Source organism: Capra hircus, chromosome 5, assembly GCF_001704415.2.
Source record: "Capra hircus breed San Clemente chromosome 5, ASM170441v1, whole genome shotgun sequence".
NCBI classification, from domain to species: domain Eukaryota; kingdom Metazoa; phylum Chordata; class Mammalia; order Artiodactyla; family Bovidae; genus Capra; species Capra hircus.
The window spans coordinates 35346515-35371351 of NC_030812.1; the positions used below are offsets into that span (position 1 = coordinate 35346515).

The window sequence follows — 24837 nt, forward strand, 5'->3', positions numbered from 1 at the left end:
ACCTTTGCTCCAGCAGCTTAATACAAAGCCAGTGTAGATAAAACTAGACTTCCTGTTGCATCTGTTGTTGACTGACGCACTGAAACTACTGGCAGGGCAGACCTTGCCAGACTGCTTTACAATATTGAATCTCACCTCTAAGCAGCAGGATGAATTCCTGAGAAATACATGGGCTTCCATAGAAAACAAGTAGCTATGGCAGCTCTGCTTGTATAAGGACTGTTTTTCCTTTGGGTCCCTACATATCATTTCTCCAGTTACTATGTGAATGTTTTTTTTAAAGTTTAGGTGCATGTATATGTGAACAGTCATATGATGATGTGATGGAAATGGTAGTGTAATGTTAATTTGTTGCCAAATAAAATACCTGACACTTAGTAGCCAGGCGGCTGTCAGTTACCTTTCCCTCTCCTATGCTCAGTTTTTCGGTCATGTTCAACTCTTTGTGACCCTATGGATTGTAGCTCACCAGGCTCCTATGTCCACGGAATTTTTCAGGCAAGAATAATGGAGTGGGTTGCCATTTCCTCCTCCAGGGGATCTTCACAACCCAGGGATCAAAGCTGCATCTCTTGCATCTCCTGCATTGGCAGGCAGAGTCTTTACCTCTAGTCCCTTATTTATTTCAGATAATCATAAAAATGTAGTCTAAAGGACTTTTTTTTTAATGCATTACTCAAATACAGAATTAGGCTGAATCAAACACTCAAGATTGGAAACCCTTTGATCTATGATTTGGTGTTGCCTTAGGGAATCAAATCTAATTGTACAACTAATCTAACTATCATGAAGAAATGGTTTGTTAAACTGAACCAAAAATATAATTAGTCTGGAAGGAGTTTGATTAAGTGACAACATAATGACAGGACCAAGAAGTGGCCCTCAGCCTCTGTGGTTTGGGAGCCCCATAGAAGAGTAAACCTATGTTTAAGAAACCCATAGGCTGTTTTGTTTAATTGTAATTGGAAGAAGTTATTGGTTTGCTCAATTACTTCCTTTCTGGTATCTTTTTCCCTTCAGTTGTCAATGTGGGAGAGCTGTGATGTTTCATTACTGGCTGAGAATCCTGTATTAAGCTAATGAATGTTTTAATAGAGATGGAAGCAGTTGTTATAATAAAATGATCTGAAAGTAGTCTATCAGAGACCTGACACTTGCTCAAAGCCAATAGAAACCATCCATCAGCATATTTCTTGTTTAGGACCCACTCAGAGCTCTACCTGATGACTTCTCATTCAGATATGTGGAAATTGTAGTATTCCGTTTCTTTATTTATGCCATTAGTGAGCTCATTTCACTCAAAGCAGTATTTCTCCTGATATAAATTTGTCAGTTAGTTCTCTAATAAATACAGAGTAGCTATTTTGACTGTCAACTTACCTTTCTTGGCATGCCATTCAAAACCTTTTTTCTGAATAACTGGTGAGTTCATCAAAATGCATAAAGCCTTTTGTAGTGTTATGTTAATAATTAGAAAGCTTGTGGTAGATTATTATGCAAAAGCACTCCAGCTATCTTATTCTTACTGGATAGTTTGAGAAATCAGCTTTCTTTTTCTCCTTCTGGAAATAATCTCAAAATCAAGTAGGCAGTCTAATCCTTGCTATTAGAAAGTGGCTCAGGGAAGCATAGTAGTTAAGAGCTTTCTGGTTTTACTCTGTTTTAAAGTGATCTACTCCTTATTATAGAGCGAGCAGTTCATATTATCTTGGGAGTCTAGCTATAATGTCATCTAATGTGTGAAAAAAAGCATGTCTATTTTAAAAGTAACAAAATCACTGCAGATGGTGACTGCAGCCATGAAATTAAAAGACACTAGCTCCTTGGAAGAAAAACTATACCCAACCTAGACAGCGCATTAAAAAGCAGAGACATTAATTTGCCTACCAAGGTCTGTCTAGTCAAAGCTATGATTTTCCCAGTAGTCACGTATGGGTGTGAGAGTTGGACCATAAAGAAAGCTGAGTGCTCAAGAATTGATGCTTTTGAACTGTGGTGTTGGAGAAGACTCTTGAGAGTCCCTTGGACAGCAAGGAGATCCAACCAATCCATCCTAAAGGAAATCAGTCCTGAATATTCATTAGAAGGACTAATGCTGAAGCTCAAGCTCCAATATTTTGGCCACCTGATGTGAAGAACTGACTCATTAGAAAAGACCCTGATCCTGGGAAAGATTGAAGGCAGAAGGAGGAGGAGATGACAGAGAATGAGATGGTTGGATGGCATCACCGACTCAATGAACATGAGTTTGAGCAAGCTCCAGGAGTTGGTGATGGACAGGGAAGCCTGGCATGCTGCAGTCCATGGGGTCGCAAAGAATCAGACATGACTGTAATGACTGAGTGACTGAACTGAACTGAACTTGATTACAATATAATAAATGAATAAATGTTTTAAGTAATTTGCTAGTATTTATAGGAATAAATCTGGAAGTGTTTGTTCAGGTGTGTTTTTACTCCAGTGGCTTAGGTTTTAATGATCAGAGTTTCAGTGTCTCATTCCTGAATTCACATATTTCTTCATCTGTATTCTTCCTTCAGGACTCATATCTATCTTGTATCTGAGACACTTGTACTAATGCTATATCTTTTTTATTGGGCTATGAGCTCTTGGGTATACTGCCATAATGACTAGCATGTTGTCTATGAGTGACTTTTGGTCTGTAGTTGTCAAATGATTGAATAAGTATAAAAAGTGTTCTAAGTCTCATATCCTACACATTAAACTAAGCTACCCTGTAAAAGGGATAGAACTGGCAAAGATTTTTAAATTTCTAGGAGTTTCCAGAATTCCGTTTTATTAAACACTTTGTTCAACTTGCTACTAACACATCAGAGAGAGTTTCAATTCTATGTTAAATGAGAAGTATCAGTTATGATTATATTATCCACATGCTTCCAGTCCTCATATCTTTCTCCAGAGCTTCTGGCTCATTTTTCTTTTCATCTAGATATCACTACTAGCAAAATTGCCATCCTATTATACTCAACATTTTAAAGATGAGGGTTTCTGAATGTTCTTTAAAAGTATTTTTATGTACATGAAAGAAAATAGATACCTGGTTAAAAAAATCAAACATACAACTTGAAAAGCAACAGCTCCCCTGTCTCACTTCCTGCTTACCTTCTATCAGTTTTTCTAAGAGTAGTTCCTCCCTGGAGCTACACCAAAAAATGGCCAGAGAAACTAATTTCTCATATCTCCCAAGGATGGCACATAACTAGTACCATACCTGCTACATGAGGGAGAAGTTCATTTATAGTTTACTCAGGATGCCTTAGGGCATTAGAACTTAATTCTCTTGTGAAATTCCAGTTGAGACAAAGTGCTAGAAGGGACTGCTTTCCTATTCTTCTAATATGTTTTTATGATGCTTTGTTTAATTGGTCCATTTTATACATTATTAGTAGACTTTTTGTATGATAAATGATGATTTATCTCCCTTGTACCACTGCCCATCTATATTTCCTTTAAGTTACCTTTTTAGCCTTTACCAGTATGTTTTCACCTTCATTTCTTGTTTTATCTACTAAAGATAATTTTTTTTTAATTTCCTATTTCCAAATAGAGTTATATTCTGAGCTCTGAGTGGACTTGAAGTTCTTAGGAACAGTATTCAATCCACTACAGGTAGTTGTCAGTGTACCGATGGTGTTTGAGTATTTAAAGCACTAGTATTCGATGAAATAATTAAGAAGTAAGTAGATGGAAAATAAAATACTTGAGAATAGATCTCTAAGGAACTGAAACTTTTGGAGATTGAGAAGATAAAAGCTGCAAAGAAGACCAGAGATAGAGGCAGTGAGGTAAAAGAACTAAGACAGGGCTATATCCTTGCAAAGTGAGAGGTTTTAGGAGAGAGTGTGAACTACTGATTGGTCTTTCACTACCTGGATTTAGTCCTTTATTTTATTGCATTACATCATCAGTAACATCTTTTAAAAAATAGTGCATGGCACAAAAACTTCCTAAGAAATTATGTCTTACAATATATTTATCTTGCTTTTATAGGTATTTAATAGTTTTGCCAAGCATAGAATTCTGAGGTCAAAATCATTGTTTTATTGTCTTACCACAGTGAGAAGTGTCATGCTAGACTTATTCTTATCCCCTTATGTGTAACCTGAAGGTTGTACATAAGGGTTATCTCCTTTCTGGAAGATATTAAGATTTATATTTTGTACTTATTGTGAAATTTCACAATGTGAGTTTAAATGTCTGTTTAATTTATTTGAGGTGGTGTTGTATATGGGGTCAGGGTTTGACCTTTGCAACTAGAGTATCTGGATTCAAGTAGCTGATCTCTCAAGTCTTATATTGCATTTTTTAAATTCAGCTATGATATTTTTAATTTCCAAGAAATTAAATCTTCCAAGGAAAAATTGAAAATTTTCTAGGGAACTAAATCTCCTTCTTATTCTTTGACTATTCCTTTTTTTATAACACTGTATCCCTTATGAATGAAATATTCTTCCAAATCTATCAGAAAGCATTAACTAGAAATATTTTAAGTTGTGTTCCATTTATTATCTCTATTTCCTTCAGGGTCAGTTTTTATAATGGTATATCTTGGTTATTCTGTTAAATGCTACAGTCTTTCCTCAAGCATTTGTTTTTCCTTGATTTCATGATAATGTTTAAGAATTTTTTTTAATTTTAAAATAAAACAGTATTGATTTATTTTTAAATAAAACAGTATTGGGTTTTATTTAAAATGGGTTTATTTAAATTGGGTTTTATTTAAATAAAATGCAGGGGTCTTTGTTACAATGGATAATTCCTACATTAGCTACTTAGTTTCTGCCACACATTATATTTATTTTCCTTACAGAAGAAAAATCCATTCTGGCTGTGGAGGTAATTACTTTCTTTCAGCTGTCCTCTTAGGTGGGAGGAGGTGGTTGGGTTGATTATTCATCAGTAGACCTTTAATTAACTTAGAAATTTCTTGAATTTGCTTCTTTTATTTATTTGCTTCTTTTTTGCCTTTATTTACATGTTTCTTTGTTCCTTTAACATAACGTTTATAAGATTAGAGGAAGAAGAGATTTAACAATGTTTTTAATCTTTCATCTTTAATTAGAAATTTTAATGTACCCTTTTTGTTAAAAAATTAATAATATATGTTATATATATTAAATACACCATTACATTTATATTGTATCTTATACATGTAGTGAACATATTTTTTATACCTGTTCTACTCCATTTAATATTATAATCAAGTTTTTGACATAAATGTTTGAAGTAGGATGAGAAAGTGTCATCTTATCTTGTTATTGCATCTTAGTGAATGCTTTTAAGCTACCACCCCTGCTGTAGTTCCCCCTGATCTGGCAGGACTCAAAAGGTGACATGCTGAGCTTGCCACTTAGTTACTTGATGATACAAATAGATCATTCATTCACTCAGTAAATGCTTATGAACCTCTAAATATGTGTCCAGTACTTTGGTAGATGTTAGAGAAAACACACACACACACACAGATGCAGTCACTGCCCATATTTACAGACATTTTTTTAAAGCTATTGTAATATTAAGAAAATTGGGAGCATGATAACGATTTATTATAACTTGATTGTGTAGTGGTTACATATCAAAACTCATGAAATTGTTGATCATTTTTGTATATAAATGTTATGTCAATATAGATGGTTTTAGGTGTGAGGAAATAATATGTGTACCATGATAGCTATAATTAATAACGCTGTATTGTATAATAAAAATTTTCTAAAAAGAGTACAGTTTCAATGTTCTTACCTGCCAGGAGCCAGCCTGGGAGATCCCACCCATGACAAGGTCATGTGGAAGAGAACTGTAAGCAAGGCTTCAGGACTCAAGGGACTCCCTAGACCTGCTTGAGCATCTACCCCAAAACCAGAATCTGTCTGTCTTACTATTTTGTGCCTTTCACCAACTCTCCTGACGTACAGGGGGCCATCCCTGACAACCTTTCTCTGGAGAAAATCAACTTAGGGCTCTAGCTAATAAGTCTCCTGGACATGAGAGGAATATTTCAGTTCAAACCCCCTCTGTTAGCATTCTAGCTTTGTTGGCAGGTTTATCCAGACTCTTGCAGCTACACATATGATTGTTCACAACCTCCCAACTGTGAGAGGCACGGGAAGCCTAAAAATATAGAGCCTTTCAAAGAGTTAAAAGTTATTAGAGTAGTGCTGGTGTATGATTTCATTATTGGGCCAATGCTTGTTGCTAAGTTCCCATGTCTCTTATCCACTGTGCACCTGGGAGTGCATTAGTTAACATAGTTGGAATGTAAGAAAAACAAGTGTAGCCTTGAATTTAACCACATCAGACCTTTGAGACAATTGGTTCTTTCTTATAACTCACTGCACCTTCGCTCTGTGAGAAATGTAACTCTGTTTAGCATTTTCTGAGGCTGACATAGATTAGAAATATAAAGAAAAAACACTTTGAGGGAAAATAAGTTTTCTGGTTGAGCAGCCTTTATCAAAAGAGGGTCATAAAATGTTCACAGGCCTCCAAGGCCAGAAGATAATGTACACAATATTGTTTATGGGAAAGGTATGCAGAAAAAATCCTGGTTTTGATAGACTAGATGTAATGTTTGGGCTGACTCTGTATGACTTTGCATCTTTCATTTCCCTCTATGTACAAGTTAAGGTATAAAAGTCCCTTTTGGAAATAAAGTAATGGGCCTTGCTTACCGAAGAAGCTTGGTCACCCCAAGTTTTTCTTTTTTTCTCTCTTTCTTTCTTTCTCTCTCCCTCTCCCTCCCTCTCTTTTTCAGGCTGATCCCTTGGAACACAGAGGCTCTCTGCGTTCACTTTCCTGCCTGAGCTTCTAAGACTTTATTAGCTTTTTGTGTAAACCAAGGAATATCAGCCTCTTCCTCTCCATTTTCTTATCTACAACCTCCTTTCCTTATCTCTCTCTAAATCATTCACCGACACCGTTTCTCCTTCAGGTACCCCTGGATCCTGCAGGGGCTGGACCCCAGCACTTACCAAAAATAAAAAGCTGATGGATGTGCTAATTAACTCAATGGGAGAATCCTTTCATGCTTTATACTTATATTAAATCATCATATTTGTACACTTTAAATATATTATCATTTTGTGAATTACACCTTAATAAAGTGGGGGGAAAATAATGTTAGTGTTAATAAAATGAACACCAAAAAAAAAAGTTATTTAAGAATAAGCCCAGGCAAAATATATAGAATACATCCTTTTAAAAACCTATGAAGACCATAGAAGCTATAAAAATCATTAGAGAAAGAGGAAATACATCATGTATATGGATTAAAAGTTTCAATAATGTAAAGAATCAGTTCTCGCCAAATCAGTCTATAGAACCAATTCAGACTTCCCCTCACTCTATTTTTTTGTTTCGCTTTGGGTTTTTTGGTGAAAAATTCACAAACTGATAAATAGAAAACCCAAAGAGTCAAGATAATTTTGAAAAGTGAGCAAAAAGATAGGGAAGAATACCTGTTATGAGCTAGGCACTGTTTCTCCTGTGAGGAAAAGTTATTAGAAGATTACTTAATAGCAATTCAGTTCAGTTCAGTTCATTTCAGTCGCTCAGTCGTGTCCGGCTCTTTGCGATCCCATGAATCACAACACACCAGGCCTCCCTGTCCATCACCAACTCCAGAGTTCACTCAGACTCACATCCATCAAGTCAGTGATGCCATCCAGTCATCTCATCCTCTGTCGTCTGCAGTAGTCAAGAGCAAACTATTAAGAGATAGAGAGTATTACTTCTAGGTCAAAAACAGAAAACTCAGGTTTAGTAAAATACTCACTGTTACACAGTTAACACACCGAAGAGCTGAAATTCACTCACATTAGCATATATTCTCGTTGGCCAAGTTGGTCTTCAGAGGCAGCCTACGGTGAGAGAAAGACCAATGGACTTGAGAGAGTTCTGATCTGTGGTTTGACCTTGACTGCTTCATCTACGACAAGATACTAACATCTGTGAGCTTCTTTTTTGTTCATACAGTTTCTTTTCTTGTTTTCTGCCTGTTGGTTTATTTTTAATGATTATGTAGTGGGTTTCCATTTCCTTCTCCGTAGGATCTTCCTGACCCAGGGATCAAACCCAGATCTCCTGCGTTGTGGGCAGACGCTTTACCCTCTGAGCCACCAGGGAAGCCCTTAAAACATATGCACTTTCTAGAAAATCTATCCCTAAAGTGCTTCCACTTTTATTTTCTAAGTCTTTTTTGATCCCTGGAGTATAACTGCTATTTGTAACTGCTATTGGATAGCTAAACAGTTTTTGGATTTTAGATTCTCTGCGCTCTGGGACAGCATCTTAATATCATCACTAGCTGGCTGCTCTAAAAGTAGCTGCTGAAAAAGTTCTAAGTGTTTCCAAGGAACTACAAACTAGTTCCTTCCTAAGACAGAATATGTAATTAAATCATAGTTTTTCATAAAATTCATTTTTAGTTTTTTATATAATGTACCTGCAGAGTGTAAAATTAAGGCCCTTATAATCAAGAGTAAATCATATGAACTTATACATCCTGTACTGATCTTTTTGAATACTCTTATTCAGTTGGAAAGTAATTTGTTCAAACTTGGTGGTTCTTATAACTTTTTCCCCCCTAGGTCTGCTGTTTTTTTGTGTTGCTAACTCAATAATATGAAGGCTTGTTTTTTATTTCTTCCTACCTAAAAAAGTAGGAAGAAATAAATTATTTGTTTTTTTTTTTTTGCTATTTTCTGTTAATATATGTTATGTAAAGCATAATATGTATGTATCTGTGCATTTAGATATTCTAACTCACAGTAATATTTAAATTTGTGTATAGATAAAAATCTACTTAATTCTTAAGTGGTGGATCAGATTTCAATTCTTATTAAGATTTACGGAGTAACTAACAGTATACATACCATCAGATGGTTTACAATGCTGCTTGTTTTATCTTTCACTTTAATTAGAACCATGACCCAAACAAACATTCCTCCTTTTGGGAAGTGCATACTTTGGCAATTCAAGCACACTTTCATTTTCTACTTTCACCAAAGTAGAAAAGTTTTCATAAACAAATCAAAAATAGCAAGAACATGAAAGTATAAAATAAAGTAATGTACGTTATCTGGCCAGCTTTACTTTGCTGTCCTAAATGGTGACAAGTATATAATTTGAACCATGACATATGGATATTTATACTGTATTTGATAAATTGATTCATGTTTTAAATGAATTAAGACATTTCAGTACCTAAGGAATTACTCAGTATTCGTTCTGAAATGCGAATAATTGTTCCATGCTTTATCAAAACTCTGGTTGTGTATATGACATCTTAATAACTTTTGTCATATTCGTATATTGTCTGTACCAATATATACTTAATGTGGTTTCTGTAATCCCTCTGACTTTTAAAATTTAAATACGATTTCACTACTGTATTGTTAGTATCACTTGCTATCAGTTTAGTCAGTTCAGTCGCTCAGTTGTGTCTGACTCTTTGTGACCCTGTGGACTGCAGCACGCCAGGCCTCCTTGTCCATCACCAACTCCCGGAGTTTACTCACATTCATGTCCATTGAGTCAGTGATGCCATCTAACCATCTCATCCTCTGTCATCCCCTTCTTCTGCCTTCAATCTTTCCCAGCATCAGGGTCTTTTCTAATGAGTCAGTTTTTCACATCAGGTGGCCAAAGTATTGGAGATTCAGCTTCAGCATCAGTCCTTCCAATGAATATTCAAGACTGTTTTCCTTTAGAATTGACTGGATGGATCTCCTTGCTGTCCAAAGGACTTTCAGGAGTCTTCTCCAACATTCCAGTTCAAAAGCATGAATTCTTAGGCGCTCAGCTTTCTTTATGGTCCAACTCTCACTCCATACATGACTACTGGAAAAACCATAGCTTACTATAAATAGAAATAATGCAGAAACATGAAATAAAATGTTTACCTATTATCGCCTAAATACCATACCAGTGGTGGCAGATGTGTCACATCTTAGGAAACACTGTCCTGTAGGATTGTAAATGCAGACTTTAATCAATTTATTTTCTTAAAACACAATTTACAGCAGGATCCTCTATGACCCACCTCCCAGAATACTGGAAATAAAAGCAAAAATAAACAAATGGGATCTAATTAAAATTAAAAGCTTCTGCACAACAAAGGAAAATATAAGCAAGGTGGAAAGACAGCCTTCGGAATGGGAGAAAATAATACCAAATGAAGCAACTGACAAACAACTAATCTAAAAAATATATAAGCAAATCCTGCAGCTCAATTCCAGAAAAATAAACGAACCAATCAAAAAATGGGCCAAAGAACTAAATAGACATTTCTCCAAAGAAGACATACGGATGGCTAACAAACACATGAAAAGATGTTCAACATCACTCATTATCAGAGAAATGCAAATCAAGACCACAATGAGGTACCATTTCACACCAGTCAGAATAGCTGCGATCCAAAAGGCTACAAGCAATAAATGCTGGAGAGGGTGTGGAGAAAAGGGAACCCTCTTACACTGTTGGTGGGAATGCAGACTAGTACAGCCACTATGGAGAACAGTGTGGAGATTCCTTAAAAAACTGGAAATAGAACTTCCTTATGACCCAGCAATCCCACTGCTGAGCATACACACTGAGGAAACCAGAATTGAAAGAGACACGTGTACCCCAATGTTCATCACAGCACTGTTTATAATAGCCAGGACATGGAAGCAACCTAGATGTCCATCAGCAGACGAATGGATAAGAAAACTGTGGTACATATACACATTGGAGTATTACTCAGCCATTAAAAAGAATACATTTGAATCAGTTCTAATGAGGTGGATGAAACTGGAGCCAATTATATAGAGTGAAGTAAGCCAGAAAGAAAAACACCAATACAGTATACTAACACATATATATGGAATTTAGAGAGATGGTAACAATAACCCTGTATGAGAGATAGCAAAAGAGACACAGATGTATAGAACAGACTTTTGGACTCTGTGGTAGAGGGAGAGGGTGTGATGATTTGGGAGAATGGCATTGAAACATGTATAATATAACATGAGAAATGAATCGCTAGTCTAGGTTCAATGCAGGATACAGGATGCTTGGGGCTGGTGCACTGGGATGACCCAGAGAGATGGTATGGGGAGGGTGGTAGGAGGGGGTTTCAGGATTGGGAACTCATATACACCCGTGGTGGATTCATGTTGATGTATGGCAAAACCAATACAGTATTGTAAAGTAAAATAAAGTAAAATTTTAAAAAAAAGAAAATTTCAAGTAAAATAATAAAAAACAAACAAAAACCACACACAATTTAGATATATACTGTACCCAGGAAGGGCAGGAATTACTTCTGCATTGAGTATCCTTGTTTTCCCAGCACTTAGTACTTGGCATATAACAGGTATTCAATAAGTATTGAAAGGTAAATTAAAGAGTGACATATATTCGCTTATTTATCTTTTAAAATACAACTTAATAGTAACAGTCAAATAATAATACTCAAATTGTATAGGAAAATGCATTATGGCCAGCATATGTTTCCATTTCCAGTCTTCAGGGGATATCCACTAATATACTACATAGCATTCCTATTAAAATTTAATGGTTATAGATCAAGGAAGGCTGCTGAAATATAAACAAAGAAAAGTGGGGATGAAGCAGTATAACAGTGGTCCTGATGATTAGAATGACTGACAAGAGAAAATGAATGAGGAGTAAAAATTTAAATATATATCTGTGTCATATGACCTGAGATAACCCTGTGTGGCAGAAAGATAACAGGGCTAAATAAAAGTGTACATGAAATGTGAAAGTTGCTTCAGTAGAGAAGGCTCTGTTTCATTAATAGTTACTTCCAAATCGCCAATGCTAAAGAACAAATTTTTCTAAAATAAGGTACTCTGAACATCCCCCTCATGGCCTTCTTCCAATAAACTCACTTCCAAAGCTTAAATTCCAACCTGTTTTCTTTTGTCCATGCACTTAAGAAATGACATAACCAATTTTCTGCATCATTTGGGTTAGAGGAAAATACCATATAAAGCTGAAATGAGTATAGCGTTTTAGTCCCATTTATAAATCAGAGGATCATCAGTTAGGAAGGCACCTGAAATACAAAAAACCTGTTTCATGAAACCTGTAAGGTCTTAGTAAATTGAAGCAGTCCACATCAGCTGTATGTCAGGAAGTTAATGGCTAGCTGATTTAACCACTAACAATTATTTTGACAATAGGAGATACTGACAACAGGAGCTGACTCTTCAGAAGAGGAACCACAGTGACATGTCATTCATTCATGGCTTTGAAATAATGTTAAAATTTTGCAATCATATGAAATATTTATTTTTATCGCTTATTACCTGATCTAAGAGAATGGTTTGTACCTTCTTTAAGTGAAGGATCTCTGGGTTTATCAAGAAGTAAATGAGTGATGACATTTTTTCCTCCTTTTAAAAAAATTTATTCTTTTATTCAAAGTTTGTCTCTTTCAAAATTGAACAAAGAAAAAGAGAAATTTTAAAAGAGAGTGAAAAAAATATATACTTCCAGAATTTGGAATTAGATGAGACTAAGAAGCAGTGGATACTCCACTCCAGCTCAACGGTATTTACTGCCTTCTTAGTCTCATCTAACTGAATTAAAGTGGACTGTCTGGAGGGAAAGAACTCTAAAAAGTACTTCGTCTTCCCTTCAACAAGGAAGGAAGGACGTTTTCATGATGGTCACTGCAAAAGGAAATATGACTCAGGTGTTCAGTTCAGGTCAGTTCAGTTGCTCAGTCGTGTCCAACTCCTTGCGACTCCATGAATTGCAGCACACCAGGCCTCCCTGTCCATCACCAACTCCCGGAGTTAACCCAAACACATCCATCGAGTCGGTGATGCCATCCAGCCATCTCATCCTCTGTCATCCCCTTCTCCGGCCCACAACCCCTCCCAGCATCAGAGTCTTTTCCAATGAGTCAACTCTTCACATGAGGTGGCCAAAGTATTGGAGTTTCAGCTTTAGCATCATTCTTTCCAAAGAATACCCATGACTGATCTCCTTTAGAATGGACTGGTTGAATCTCCTTGGAGTCCAAGGGACTCTCAAGAGTCTTCTCCAACACCACAGTTCAAAAGCATCAATTCTTCGGCACTCAGCCTTCTTCACAGTCCAACTCTCACACCCATATATGACCACTGGAAAAACCATAGCCTTGACTAGACGGACCTTAGTTGGCAAAGTAATGTCTCTGCTTTTGAATATGTGGGAAACATTAAGAAAGCCTGTTCTACCTTGGCAAGTGGAATCTGCAGGCATGGCAAGGATGTCAAGATGGATATGGCAGCAGATCATTTAGCAAGATCTGGGGCAACCCCACGATGTTGTGATCACTCACCTAGAGCCAGACATCCTGAAATGCGAAGTCAAGTGGGCCTTAGGAAGCATCACTAGGAACAAAGCTAGTGGAGGTGATGGAATTCCAGTTGAGCTATTTCAAATCCTAAAAGATGATGCTGTAAAAGTGCTGGACTCAAGATGCCAGGAAATTTGGAAAACTCAGCAGTGGCCACAGGACTGGAAAAGGTCCATTTTCATTCCAATCCCATAGAAAGGCAATACCAAAGAATACGCACACTACCACACAATTGCACTCATCTCACACGCTAGCAAAGTAACGCTCAGAATTCTTCAAGCCAGGGTTCAACAATACATGAACCATGAACTTCCAGATCTTCAAGCTGGATTTAGAAAAGGCAGAGGAAACAGAGATCAAATTGCCAGCATCTGCTGGATCATCAAAAAAGCAAAAGAATTCCAGAAAAACATCTACTTCTGCTTTATTGATTACACCAAAGCCTTTGACTGTGTAGATCACAACAAACTGGAAAATTCTGAGAGATGGAAATACCAAACCACCTGACCTGCCTCCTGAGAAATCTGTATGCAGGTCAAGAAGCAACAATTAGAACTGGACATAGAAAAACAGACTGGTTCCAAAACAGGAAAGAAGTACTTCAAGGCTTGTCACCCTGCTTATTCAACTTATATGCAGAGTTGAATACATCATGCAAAAGCCAGGCTGGATGCAGCACAAGCTGGAATCAAGATTGCTGGGAGAAATGTCAATAACCTCAGATATTCAGATGACATTACCCTCATGGCACAAAGTGAAGAAGAACTAAAGAGCCTCTTGATGAAAATGAAAGAGGAGAGTGAAAAAGTTGGTTTAAAGCTCAACATTCATAAAACTAATATCATGGCATCCAGCCCCATCACTTCATGCCAAATACATGGGGAAACAATGGAAACAGTGAGAGACTTTATTTTGCGGGGGCTCCAAAATCACTGCAGATGGTGACTGCAGCCATGAAATTAAAAGACGGTTGCTCCTTGGAAGAAAAGCTATGACCAACCTAGACAGCATATTAAAAAGCAGAGACATTACTTTGCCAACAAACGTCTAGTCAAAGCTATGGTTTTTCCAGTAGTCATGTATGGATGTAAGAATTGGACCCTAAAGAAAGCTGAGCACTGAAGAATTCATGCTTTAAAACTGTGGAGAAGACTCTTGAGAGTTCCTTGGATGGCAAGGAGATACAACCAGTCCATCCTAAAGGAAATCAGTCCTGAATATTAATTTGAAGGACTGTTGCTGAAGCTGAAATTCCCAATAATTTGGCCGCCTGAGGTGAAGAACTGACTCGTTGGAAAAGACCCTGATGCTGGGAAAGATTGAAGGCAGGAGTAGAAGGGAATAACAAGGGATAAGATGGTTGATGGCATCACTGACTCAATAGACATGAGTTTGAATAAGCTCTGGGAGTTGACAATGGACAGGGAAGCCTGGTGTGCTGCAGTCCATGGTGCTGCAAAGAGTCAGAAATGACTGAGTGCTGAAATGAGGCAACCCCATGCATCCAGAAGCCCAGACAATGTATAAGAAGAAGCGGACTCTCTGCCAGGCAACTTAAGGCATTACTTTTTCTTCTGTGAATGAGTAAAGAGACTTAGATGAGCATCAGATGTTCCCATTTATCAACAAACTGAACAAGGAGAATAATGACCTCATAACATTTGGGATTAGTAAAAAGCTACTGGAAGCAATATATTAGACTCAAGATGCATACTCTGTTTATTTAGGTAATTTTGCCAATTTGAACCTGTGTCTACCTGTAAGAAGGAACAGATAGCTGGAAGTTAGGCTACCATGCACATTTAGGTGACCTTGGTTATATTCCATTATTTCCTTTTACCTCATTTTTTCCCCATATGTTCAGTATACTGTCTACATATCAAGATCTTTTTCGAGGGTTGAATGAGTTAATGGTATATATGAACCAATTAAAAGGTGACATAAATGAGATATATTTTCAAAAATCTGAAGCATATTGATGCATGAATGCTATTGCCATATACTAGAGATTATGTTGATAGTAATAAAAGACTCTAAAATCTCAGTGACTTAAAGCAAAAAGGTTTATTTCCTGTTCTTACTGTATGTCCACCACAAGTAGAGGAGGACTATGCCCCATATCATCTTCACTCAGGACTCAGGATGAACTTCAGAGCTTCTGGAAATCACTGGTCATTGTGATGGGGAAGGAATATGTGCAAATCCACACGCTGCATTTAAGACTCTGCCTAGAAGTGACACATAGCACTCCCTAGTTGGCTTCAGGAAGTCACACGGCAATCCTAGCTTGTGTCCAGGAGAAGAGCAGGAAATATTTGGCAAGCAGCACTAATGAGTATCATAGATGCTTTTCTTTTTCCGTTTTCTGCAATTGGTGACTTTTGCAGCAGGGAAACTGTCTAGATGTTTGTCCTGTTATTAATCCCACTACATTCTTTCTGTATAGCTGTCAAAAACAGCCAAGTAGACTGCCTTTATTTCATATTTTTTCAGTTTTAAGGATTTGCTGGCACTGAATATTTTAGTACCCGTCTAACAGAATATTTTAGTTTCTCAGAGAGAGAGGCAACAATTGTATAACATCTCATTTGTGTTTTCTTTCCCAGACATCGATGAGTGCTCTGATGGCTTTGTTCAGTGTGACAGCCGTGCCAACTGCATCAACCTGCCTGGATGGTACCACTGTGAGTGCAGAGATGGCTACCATGACAATGGGATGTTTTCACCAAGTGGTGAATCATGTGAAGGTCAGTACAAGGAAAAGACCTAGAGTTTAAGGTCTTGAAATTGAGACACGTTCAGTAAGACGTAATTAGTTGACATTGATTTCATATTCAGGTATTGGTGATTTTTGCTGTGTGTTTTTACAAGTGATTGGAAACATGTTAAAATCTAACTTTTGCTTCCTAATTATAATAATTAATTGATTTGTGAGTAATTAATACTTGCAACAGCAAACCAGTTTTCCGTGAATGCTTTGTTGAAGGATGTTTTTAGAATAAATAAACCTGTACCATCAGATAAATTTTTTAATGGCAGCATGTAAAAATCTGACCCCAAAAGAGGTAGAAAAACAGGTGAAAGCAGGATAGAGGGAAAATGAGGTGAGAGAAAATAGGATGATGACATGGCCAAGAAAACATGATACATGCTTCTCTGGGCTATTCCTGATGTATCTTTTGCCTGGCAAAGTCAGATGTTTAGTGAATGTTGCAAGCAGAAGGTATGGTCCATGCTTTAAAGACGTCAATCTTTTAAACGTCAATCACATTATATTCAGTTATTTAGTATTAATTTTGTCTTATTTTCAGTGAATTGCCAATTCTGCTCCTTTATATCCACTATTAAGGGGCATAAATTTTAGAAGGTAGACAGAGTAAGCAAAGCACAGTGAATAATTGCCAAGGAAACTACCCACACCAAAAGGGTTTGGCATGGAATTAGGAAACAAACCAGACCTCAAGAAGTCTTTATTTTCTCCATTGGTGTTTACACCTTCATCGAGTAACAGCCTGAAAGAATGATGAGGCTAAAATGACACAGTCGATGAAAGCCTTGGAGAATCTAACTTAACAGTACTTGACACATAAATGATGAGATGCCTTTTATCCTTGGGCCTCTAGAGGTTCTCACACAAAGAAAAATGACGCAGACTTGGGTGACAGATGCCAAGGTTCCCTGTGCGCTTTGCCAACAGCTGCAGAGCTCCGGACCTTGAACAGTGTTCATCTGGTTTTTACATGGAATGGGAATGCTGCTGCCTTAGCAGGGGCTAAAACCTAGCATTTGCAAACAACCCTTAGCTGTGATCTGAAGGCTTTATTTTGTGCTTATGAGAATGCCGTTCAAGAAGCAGATCAAACCCGGTGATTTTGCCCTTCTCTGATAAACTATATTGCCTGCTTCTATAGTATATTATCAGGAAGAAGTCTTCAATGCTGCTTTTTTTTAGCATTGTCTTTTATTTTAAATTATACACATAAAGAATAAACATAAACTGATTATAAATAATTCAATATACAGAAATATAGAGAGCAAAGCTAAAAATGTGTCTTTATTTCATCTCCTCCTTTTCCCTATCTTTTCTTCTTCTGCTCTAGGAGTAACCTGGGTTTAATTTTGCTTGCTTTCCCTTTCTGTGCATCAGAATGTGACTTAAAAAATACATACCTCTGTTATCTTACTTTACATTTGTAACTTCTTTCAGTATCTTTTAAATTTATGACCACATGTCTCAAGAGGGCTGTATTAGTTATCTCTTGATGCATAAAAAGTAACCCCCAAAGTGTAGCCACTGAAAATAATAAATTATCTCACAGTTTCTGGGTAAGGAATCTATGAACAGCTTAGCTGGATTCCTCTGGTTCAGGTTTCTAGTGAAGTTACTCATATCAAGTTGCTGCCCAGAGATGTGGTCTCATTTCTAAGTCTTGTCTGGGTCAGGAGTGGAGGGTAAGGGAATCTGTTTCTAAGGTCACTAACAGGGCTTGTATCCTTAACCCATGAGCCACTCCACAGGGCTAGGGGCTGGCTTCTCTTAGAAAAAGCATTCCAAGAGACAGCATGTGCCCAAGATGGCAGCAACAGTCTTCCACAACTAAATCTCAGATGTGGTATCTCACCACTTCTCCCATAGTCTTTCTGTTAGAAGCCACTCAGTAAGTCCAAGGAGAGAGGATAGCCAAAGAGCATAAACAGTAAATGGTGAGAATTGTTGCTGGCCATCTTGTTAAACTACACGCTGCAAGAGCCATCAGCATCGTCCGTTAATTTCCACTGCAACTCTCTGATACAATCATGTCATAACTTCTCCACTCTCCTCACATCTCAGATACCACTTTTTCCTCTTTGTCTGTTAATTACTCTGCTTCTCATTTAACTGAGAAAAGAGAAGTACTTCACTTTTCCACCAGACATATGGTATGATATCCAGTAAATCATATATATGATATACACCACCTCGCTGGTGGCTCAGATGGTAAAGAATCTACCTGCAATGCAGGAGACCTGGATTCAGTCCCTGGGTCGGGAAGATTCCCTGGAGGAGGGAATGGCTACCCATTCCAGTATTCTTGCATGTGAAATCCCATGGAGAGAGGAGCCTGGTGGGCTACAGTCCAAAGGGTCACAAAGAGTTGGACACAACTGAGCAATTAACACTTCTACTTCCTTCCATACAGTAAATACATACTAGTCTGGTGAAAATGACAGAACATAACATGTGCATTCATTAAGTGTCCAAAAGTAACAAGGAAAACTAATCATTAAAATAACACATGATACAGATGAATATAGGGAAGTAACGGATTCTGTGAAATGCCTACACAGAAAAGGCTTTTTGAGGAAATTCCATAAATACATAAAGAGTGAGAAATCTTATTCTTAAAAAAAAAAAAACAAACCCACAATTCTGTAAAGATAATTCTACAACTATCTTCCTATAGAATTTATAATGATTATCATAAAAATCTACTCTTTCAAGGACAGTGTGATCTGAAGAATTCTTTTAAAAGTACTAACCTTTGTCATATAAAAGAGAACTAAAATGCTTCTTTTTAACAACTATCTACTTACTGCAATTTCAGTGATCTGTAGAATTGTAATATTAGCATTTAGAAGGATGCCGTTTTAAAACTATGGTTATATCTGATCAAGTTCCATATTTCTGTTCTGCGGGAAAAAACAAGAAGCATTCAACATAGACAAATCCACAGCAGTAGGTTTACAATTATTCTTAAGTATAATAGTCATATTTGAAGATATGAATAAATAACTTTGTACTGTTGCACTACTTTTTAGACTGTGTAATCTACAACATACATGTTAATAAACTGCATGCACGCAAACTTTAAATTATTTTGCTCATCCATTTACCTTGGAGGTGTAGACATTTAATCTCCAGGAAATGTGCAAGGGTACCAATTTTCTTATCCACATCATCATTTCTAATGTGTCTGAAAATTTGTCTCTCTCTGAGAACAAGGCCAAGTATTTTTTTTCCGTGTAGGAATATTGCATTTCACGCCCACATTTCCTTTTATTTAAAGCTTTTATTTCTAGATTAACTTTATGCTTGGTGAGGTGTTTTCGAACTTGTATGACTAAAAAAAATGTTTATATGGTACTATCTTTGAGTATTATGTTCAAAACAAATACTATAAATTCTTACCTTAAATCAAGGGAAACTATGAAAATGAAATGAATCTATTTCAACTCATGAAGTAGTTACTGAATATATGTATAGGTAGCTTGAGGTACTTTACCAGGCATCTGCTGTAAACAGATTTGAAGGAGGTATGGAGGTATGGTCACTGCTCTCAGCCTATAGTAGAGATAAAATATATATAGTAACAATTGTCATATAAGATAGAATGTGGAGAGTTTCTCAACAGAGGAGAAAAGCTACAAAGTTGAAAATGATGAGTACATAAGGAAAGAATAAATTCAGAGCCATAAGGTAACAAAGAGAAATTATTTTCTGTTGGGGCTAAGAAAGGCTTGAGTATCTAGCTATCTAATGTTGTTTCAGGACTTAAGTATGATGTGATGTGCACCTTAAGACAGGGACAGAAAGTGCAAGCAGAGGAAGTAGTCTTAAATGCCTTTCTCAGACGTTTGAGCTTGATTCTGAAGGTCTATTTTTGAGAAAGGGAATGATTAAAGTATATCTCTACCAAATCCATATTTTGGCCCAGTCCTATTTTCTGAACTCCAGACCTGTATCTCCAACTGCTTACTAATCAGCTCTACCTGGAAGTTCATAGGAAAGTATATTTCAGCATGTCTTACACTAACTCGTGTCTTTGCTTATTCCTGCCACCCACTTCTGTTACCAAGTCCAAGCTTGCTCTGCTTGCCACAAAACAGGTCAATAAATCCAAGTGACAAGGCATTGAGGCAAGGAATATGACTTTATTCGGAAAGTCAACTGACCGAGAGGATGGCAGGCTAATGTCTCAAAATAACTGTCTTGTCAGGGAAGGAATCCATGTTCTTTTATGGAAGCAGGAAAAAAAGCAATGAGGCACTAAAGTCAAAAGGCAGAATAGAGAGGGAAAGGCCAAGAGAACACACTGGTCACAGAAAACACTCTGTTTCAACAACACAAGAGATGACTCTACACATGGACATCACCAGATGGTCAATACCAAAATCAGATTGATTATATTATTTGCAGCCAAAGATAGAGACACTCCATACAGTCACCTTATGCACACCAAGACCCAGGAGAAAGGAACAGTGACCACACAAGAGACTGACCCAGACTTTCCCATGAGTGTCCAGGAGTCCCCGGTGGAGACATGGGTCAACAGTGGCCTGCTGCAAGGTCAGGGGCACTGAGTGTGGCATTGCCTGCATGGGACCATATGAAGGAGGTCACTATTATCTTCATTACCTACACTATAGTTTGACTTCAGGTTAAACAACAGGGAGGGAACACAGCCCCACCCATCAACAGAAAACTGGACTGAAGATTTACTGAGCATGGCCCCACCCATCAGAACCAGTTTTCCCCTCAGTTAGTCTCTCCCATCAGGAAGCTTCCATAAGCCCATCCTTATCTATCACAGGGCAGACAGAATGAAAACCACAATCACAGAAAACTAATCAAATTGATCACATGGACCACAGCCTTGTCTAATTCAATGAAACTAGGAGCCATGCCATGTAGGACCACTCAAGATGGTCAGGTCATGGTGAAGAGTTCTGACAAAATGTGGTCCACTGGAGAAGAGAATGGCAAGCCACTTCAGAATTCTTGCCTTGAAAACCCCATGAATAGCATGAAAAGGCAAAAAGATAGGACACTGAAAGATGAATTCCAAGGGAGATCAGATAAATCACTCCGGAAAGAATGAAGAGATGGAGCCAAGGCAAAAACAACACCCAGTTATGGATGTGACTGGTGATGGAAGTCAAGTCCAGTGTTGTAAAGAGCAGTAATGCATAGGAACCTGGAATGTTAGGTCCATGAATCAAGGCAAATTGGAAGTGGTCAGACAGAAGATGGCATGAGTGAACATTGACATTTTAGGAATTAGTGAACTAAAATGGACTGGAATGGGTGAACTTAACTCAGATGATCATTATATCTACTACTGTGGGCAAGAATCCCTTAGAAGAAATGGAGTAGCCATCACAGTCAACAAGAGTCCAGAATGCAGTATTTGGATGCAATCTCAAAAACAACAAAATGATCTCTGTTTGTTTCCAAGGCAAACCATTCATTATCACAGTAATCCAAGTCTATGCCCCATCCAGTAATGCTAAAGAAGCTGAAGTTGAACAGTTCTATAAAGACCTATAAAACCTTCTAGAATGAACACCCCCCCCCCCAATAATGTCCTTTTCATTATAAAGGACTGGAATGCAAAAGTAGGAAGTCAAGAGACACCTAGATTAACAGGCAAATTTGGCCTTGGAGTACAAAACAAAGCAGGTAAAATGTTAACAAGTTTTGCCAAGAGAACACACTGGTCATAGCAAACACCCTCTTTCAACAGCACAAGAGAAGATTCTACACATCAACATCACCAGTCAATACAAAAATCATGTTGATTATATTGTTTGCAGCCAAGATGGAGAAGCTCTATATGGTCAACAAAAATAAGACTGGGAGCTGACTGCGACTCAGATCATGAACTCCTTATTGCCAAATTCAGACTTAAATTAAAGAAAGTAGGGAAAACCACTAGCCCATTCAAGTATGACCTAAATCAAATCCCTTACAATTATACAGTGGAAGTGACAAATAGATTCAAGGGATTGATATGATAGACAGAGTACCTGAAGAACTATGGACAGAGTTTCATAACATGGTACTGGAGATGGTGATCTAAACTATCTCCGAGAAAAAGAAATGCAAAAAGGCAAAATGATTGTCTGAGGAAGCCTTACAAATAGCTGAAAAAAAGAAGAGATAAAAAAGCTTTCCTCAGTGATCAATACAAAGAAATTGAGGAAACAATAGAATGGGAAAGATTAGCGATCTCTTCAAGAAAATGAGACATAAAGGGAACATTTCATGTAAACATAGGCACAATAAAGGACAGAAACAGTATTAAGAAGCAGAAGATATTAAGAAGAGGTGGCAAGAATGCACAGAACTATACAAAAAAGATCTTCATGACTCAGATAGCAATGGTGGTATGATCACTCACCTAGAGCCAGACATCCTGGAGTGTAAAGTCAAGTGGGCTTTAGAAAGCATCACTATAAACAAAGCTAGTGGAGGTGATAGAATTCCAGCTGAACTATTTCAAATCCTAAAAGATGATGCTGTGAAAGTGCTGCATTCAATATGCCAGGAAATTTGGAAAACTCAGCAGTGGCCCCAGGACTGGAAAAGGTCCGTTTTCATTCCAATCCCAAAGAAAGGCAATGCCAAAGAATGTTCAAACTACTGAACAATTGCACTCATTTAGCCTACTAGCAACATGATGCTCAAAATCCTTCAAGCTAGGCTTCAACAGTATGTAAACAGAAGGAAAGGCAATGAGTAAGTAAAGTAAAAAATAGCCACCAGTCTTACAAAACATCTCTGGGAATGGCAAGCATCAGGGAAAGAAAGTAAAATTGTTAGTCTCTCAGTTGTGTCTGATTCTCTGCAACCCCGTGGGCTGTAGCCCACCAGGCTAATCTGTCCATAGAATTTTCCAGGCTAAAATCCTGGAGTGGGTTGCCATTTCCTTCTCCAGGGAATCAGGGAAGGGATGTGTTAATCTCTTCTTTTCACAGGTGGACAGGGTCTGATTCTCTATGAGCTGAACAAAGGCACTTTAGTTTAACAGACAGGGGCGGGACCTCTTAGATAGGCCATTATTGAATGATTATGATAACAGCAAGGTAAAGCAAGTCAAAAGCAGAGACATTACTTTGCCAACAAAGGTCCATCTAGTCAAGGCTATGGTTTTTCCAGTAGTCATGTATGGGTGTGAGAGTTGGACTGTGAAAAAGCCTGAGTGCCGAAGAACAGATGCTTTTGTACTGTGGTGTTGGAGAAGACTCGTGAGAGTCCCTTGGACTGCAAGGAGATCCAACTAGTCCATTCTAAAGGAGATCAGCCCTGGGTGTTCTTTGGAAAGAATGATGCTAAAGCTGAAACTCCAATACTTTGGCCACCTCATGCGAAGAGTTGACTCACTGGAAAAGACTCTGATGCTGGGAGGGATTCGGGGCAGGAGGAGAAGGGGACGACCGAGGATGAGATGGCTGGATGGCATCACGGACTCGATGGACCTGAGTTTGAGTGAACTCCGGGAGTTGGTGATGGACAGGGAGGCCTGGAGTGCTGCAATTCATGGGGTCGCAAAGAGTTGGACACGACTCAGTGACTGAACTGACTGACTGACTGAAAGCAAGTCAAGGAAATAGTTCCAACATGGAGTCAGAATTGGTTCTTCTCTGCAACATTACCACTCCCTATCAAAATCTTGCTCTTCATTATGTAAATAGCATCTACCAAATTTTCCAAGCCAGAAATCTAATCATTCGTGACCCCTCTCTCTCCGAAGTCTCTGAGGCCAACAAATCACTAAATGGCTTTATCTTTGTTGTTTCTATGTATGCATCCCCACTGCTACTATTCAGTACAGAATTATGCCTAAGAACACAGACTTGGAGCCTGACAGATTGGGTTCCCCTCTGTGCTCTATCTATACCTTACTACAGAGAAGGCAATGGCACCCCACTCCAGTACTCTTGCCTGGAAAATCCCATGGACAGAGGAGCCTGTTCGGCTGCAGTCCGTGGGGTAGCTGAGTCGGACACAACTGAGCGACTTCACTTTCACTTTTCACCTGCATGCATTGGAGAAGGAAATGGCAACCCACTCCAGTGTTCTTGCCTGGAGAATCCCAGGAACGGAGGAGCCTGGTGGGCTGCCGTCTATGGGGTCGCACAGAGTCGGACAAGACGTAAGCGACTTAGCAGCAGCAGCAGCATACCTTACTAGCTGTGTAATCTTGAGAAAGTTATGCAACATGTCTATGCCTCAATTCCCTGATGTATACAATGGGGATTATAATTGTAATTTTCATGGTTGTTGTGAGGATTAAATGAGTCATTATATGAATGTACTTAGACTTTGGTGTTTAGTTTTATTATATGACCATCTCTTTCCTGGAATACTGAACAGTCTACTAACTGGTCTTCTAATTGAAAGTTCTAATCCATTTTAAGTCCCTTTTCCAAAATGAAGCCAAAGGAATCTCTCTAAAATGGATATGTGAATAGTTTTTTTGCAATTCTCTAAAAGGACATTTGATTGCCTTCATTATAAGGTTCAAATTTCTTATAACGTGACCTTTAAGTGAGCCCTGAGAACCCTTCAGCATGTTTCCCCACTCTGCTGTCCCTGGCCATTTAAGTCATACCAACACTTTTGGCTAACACACTTATTTCTTTAGTGAGTGATTAGAGAAATAATGTTGTCAAAGCCAGTGATCAAGTCTCAGTTCCTGTCT

General features: G+C 37.9%; 1 protein-coding gene across 2 annotated transcripts in view; it reads left to right on the forward strand.

Moving 5' to 3' along the window:
* The window catches only part of NELL2 (neural EGFL like 2), a 380317-nt gene that overhangs the window by 338327 nt on the left and 17153 nt on the right, over positions 1 to 24837 (forward strand). For both annotated transcript variants that reach the window (XM_005680058.3, XM_018047900.1), the window contains exon 17: positions 15979 to 16119. In XM_005680058.3, coding sequence (XP_005680115.1) covers positions 15979 to 16119 — 141 coding nt within the window. The remainder of the gene's footprint in view (positions 1 to 15978; positions 16120 to 24837) is intronic.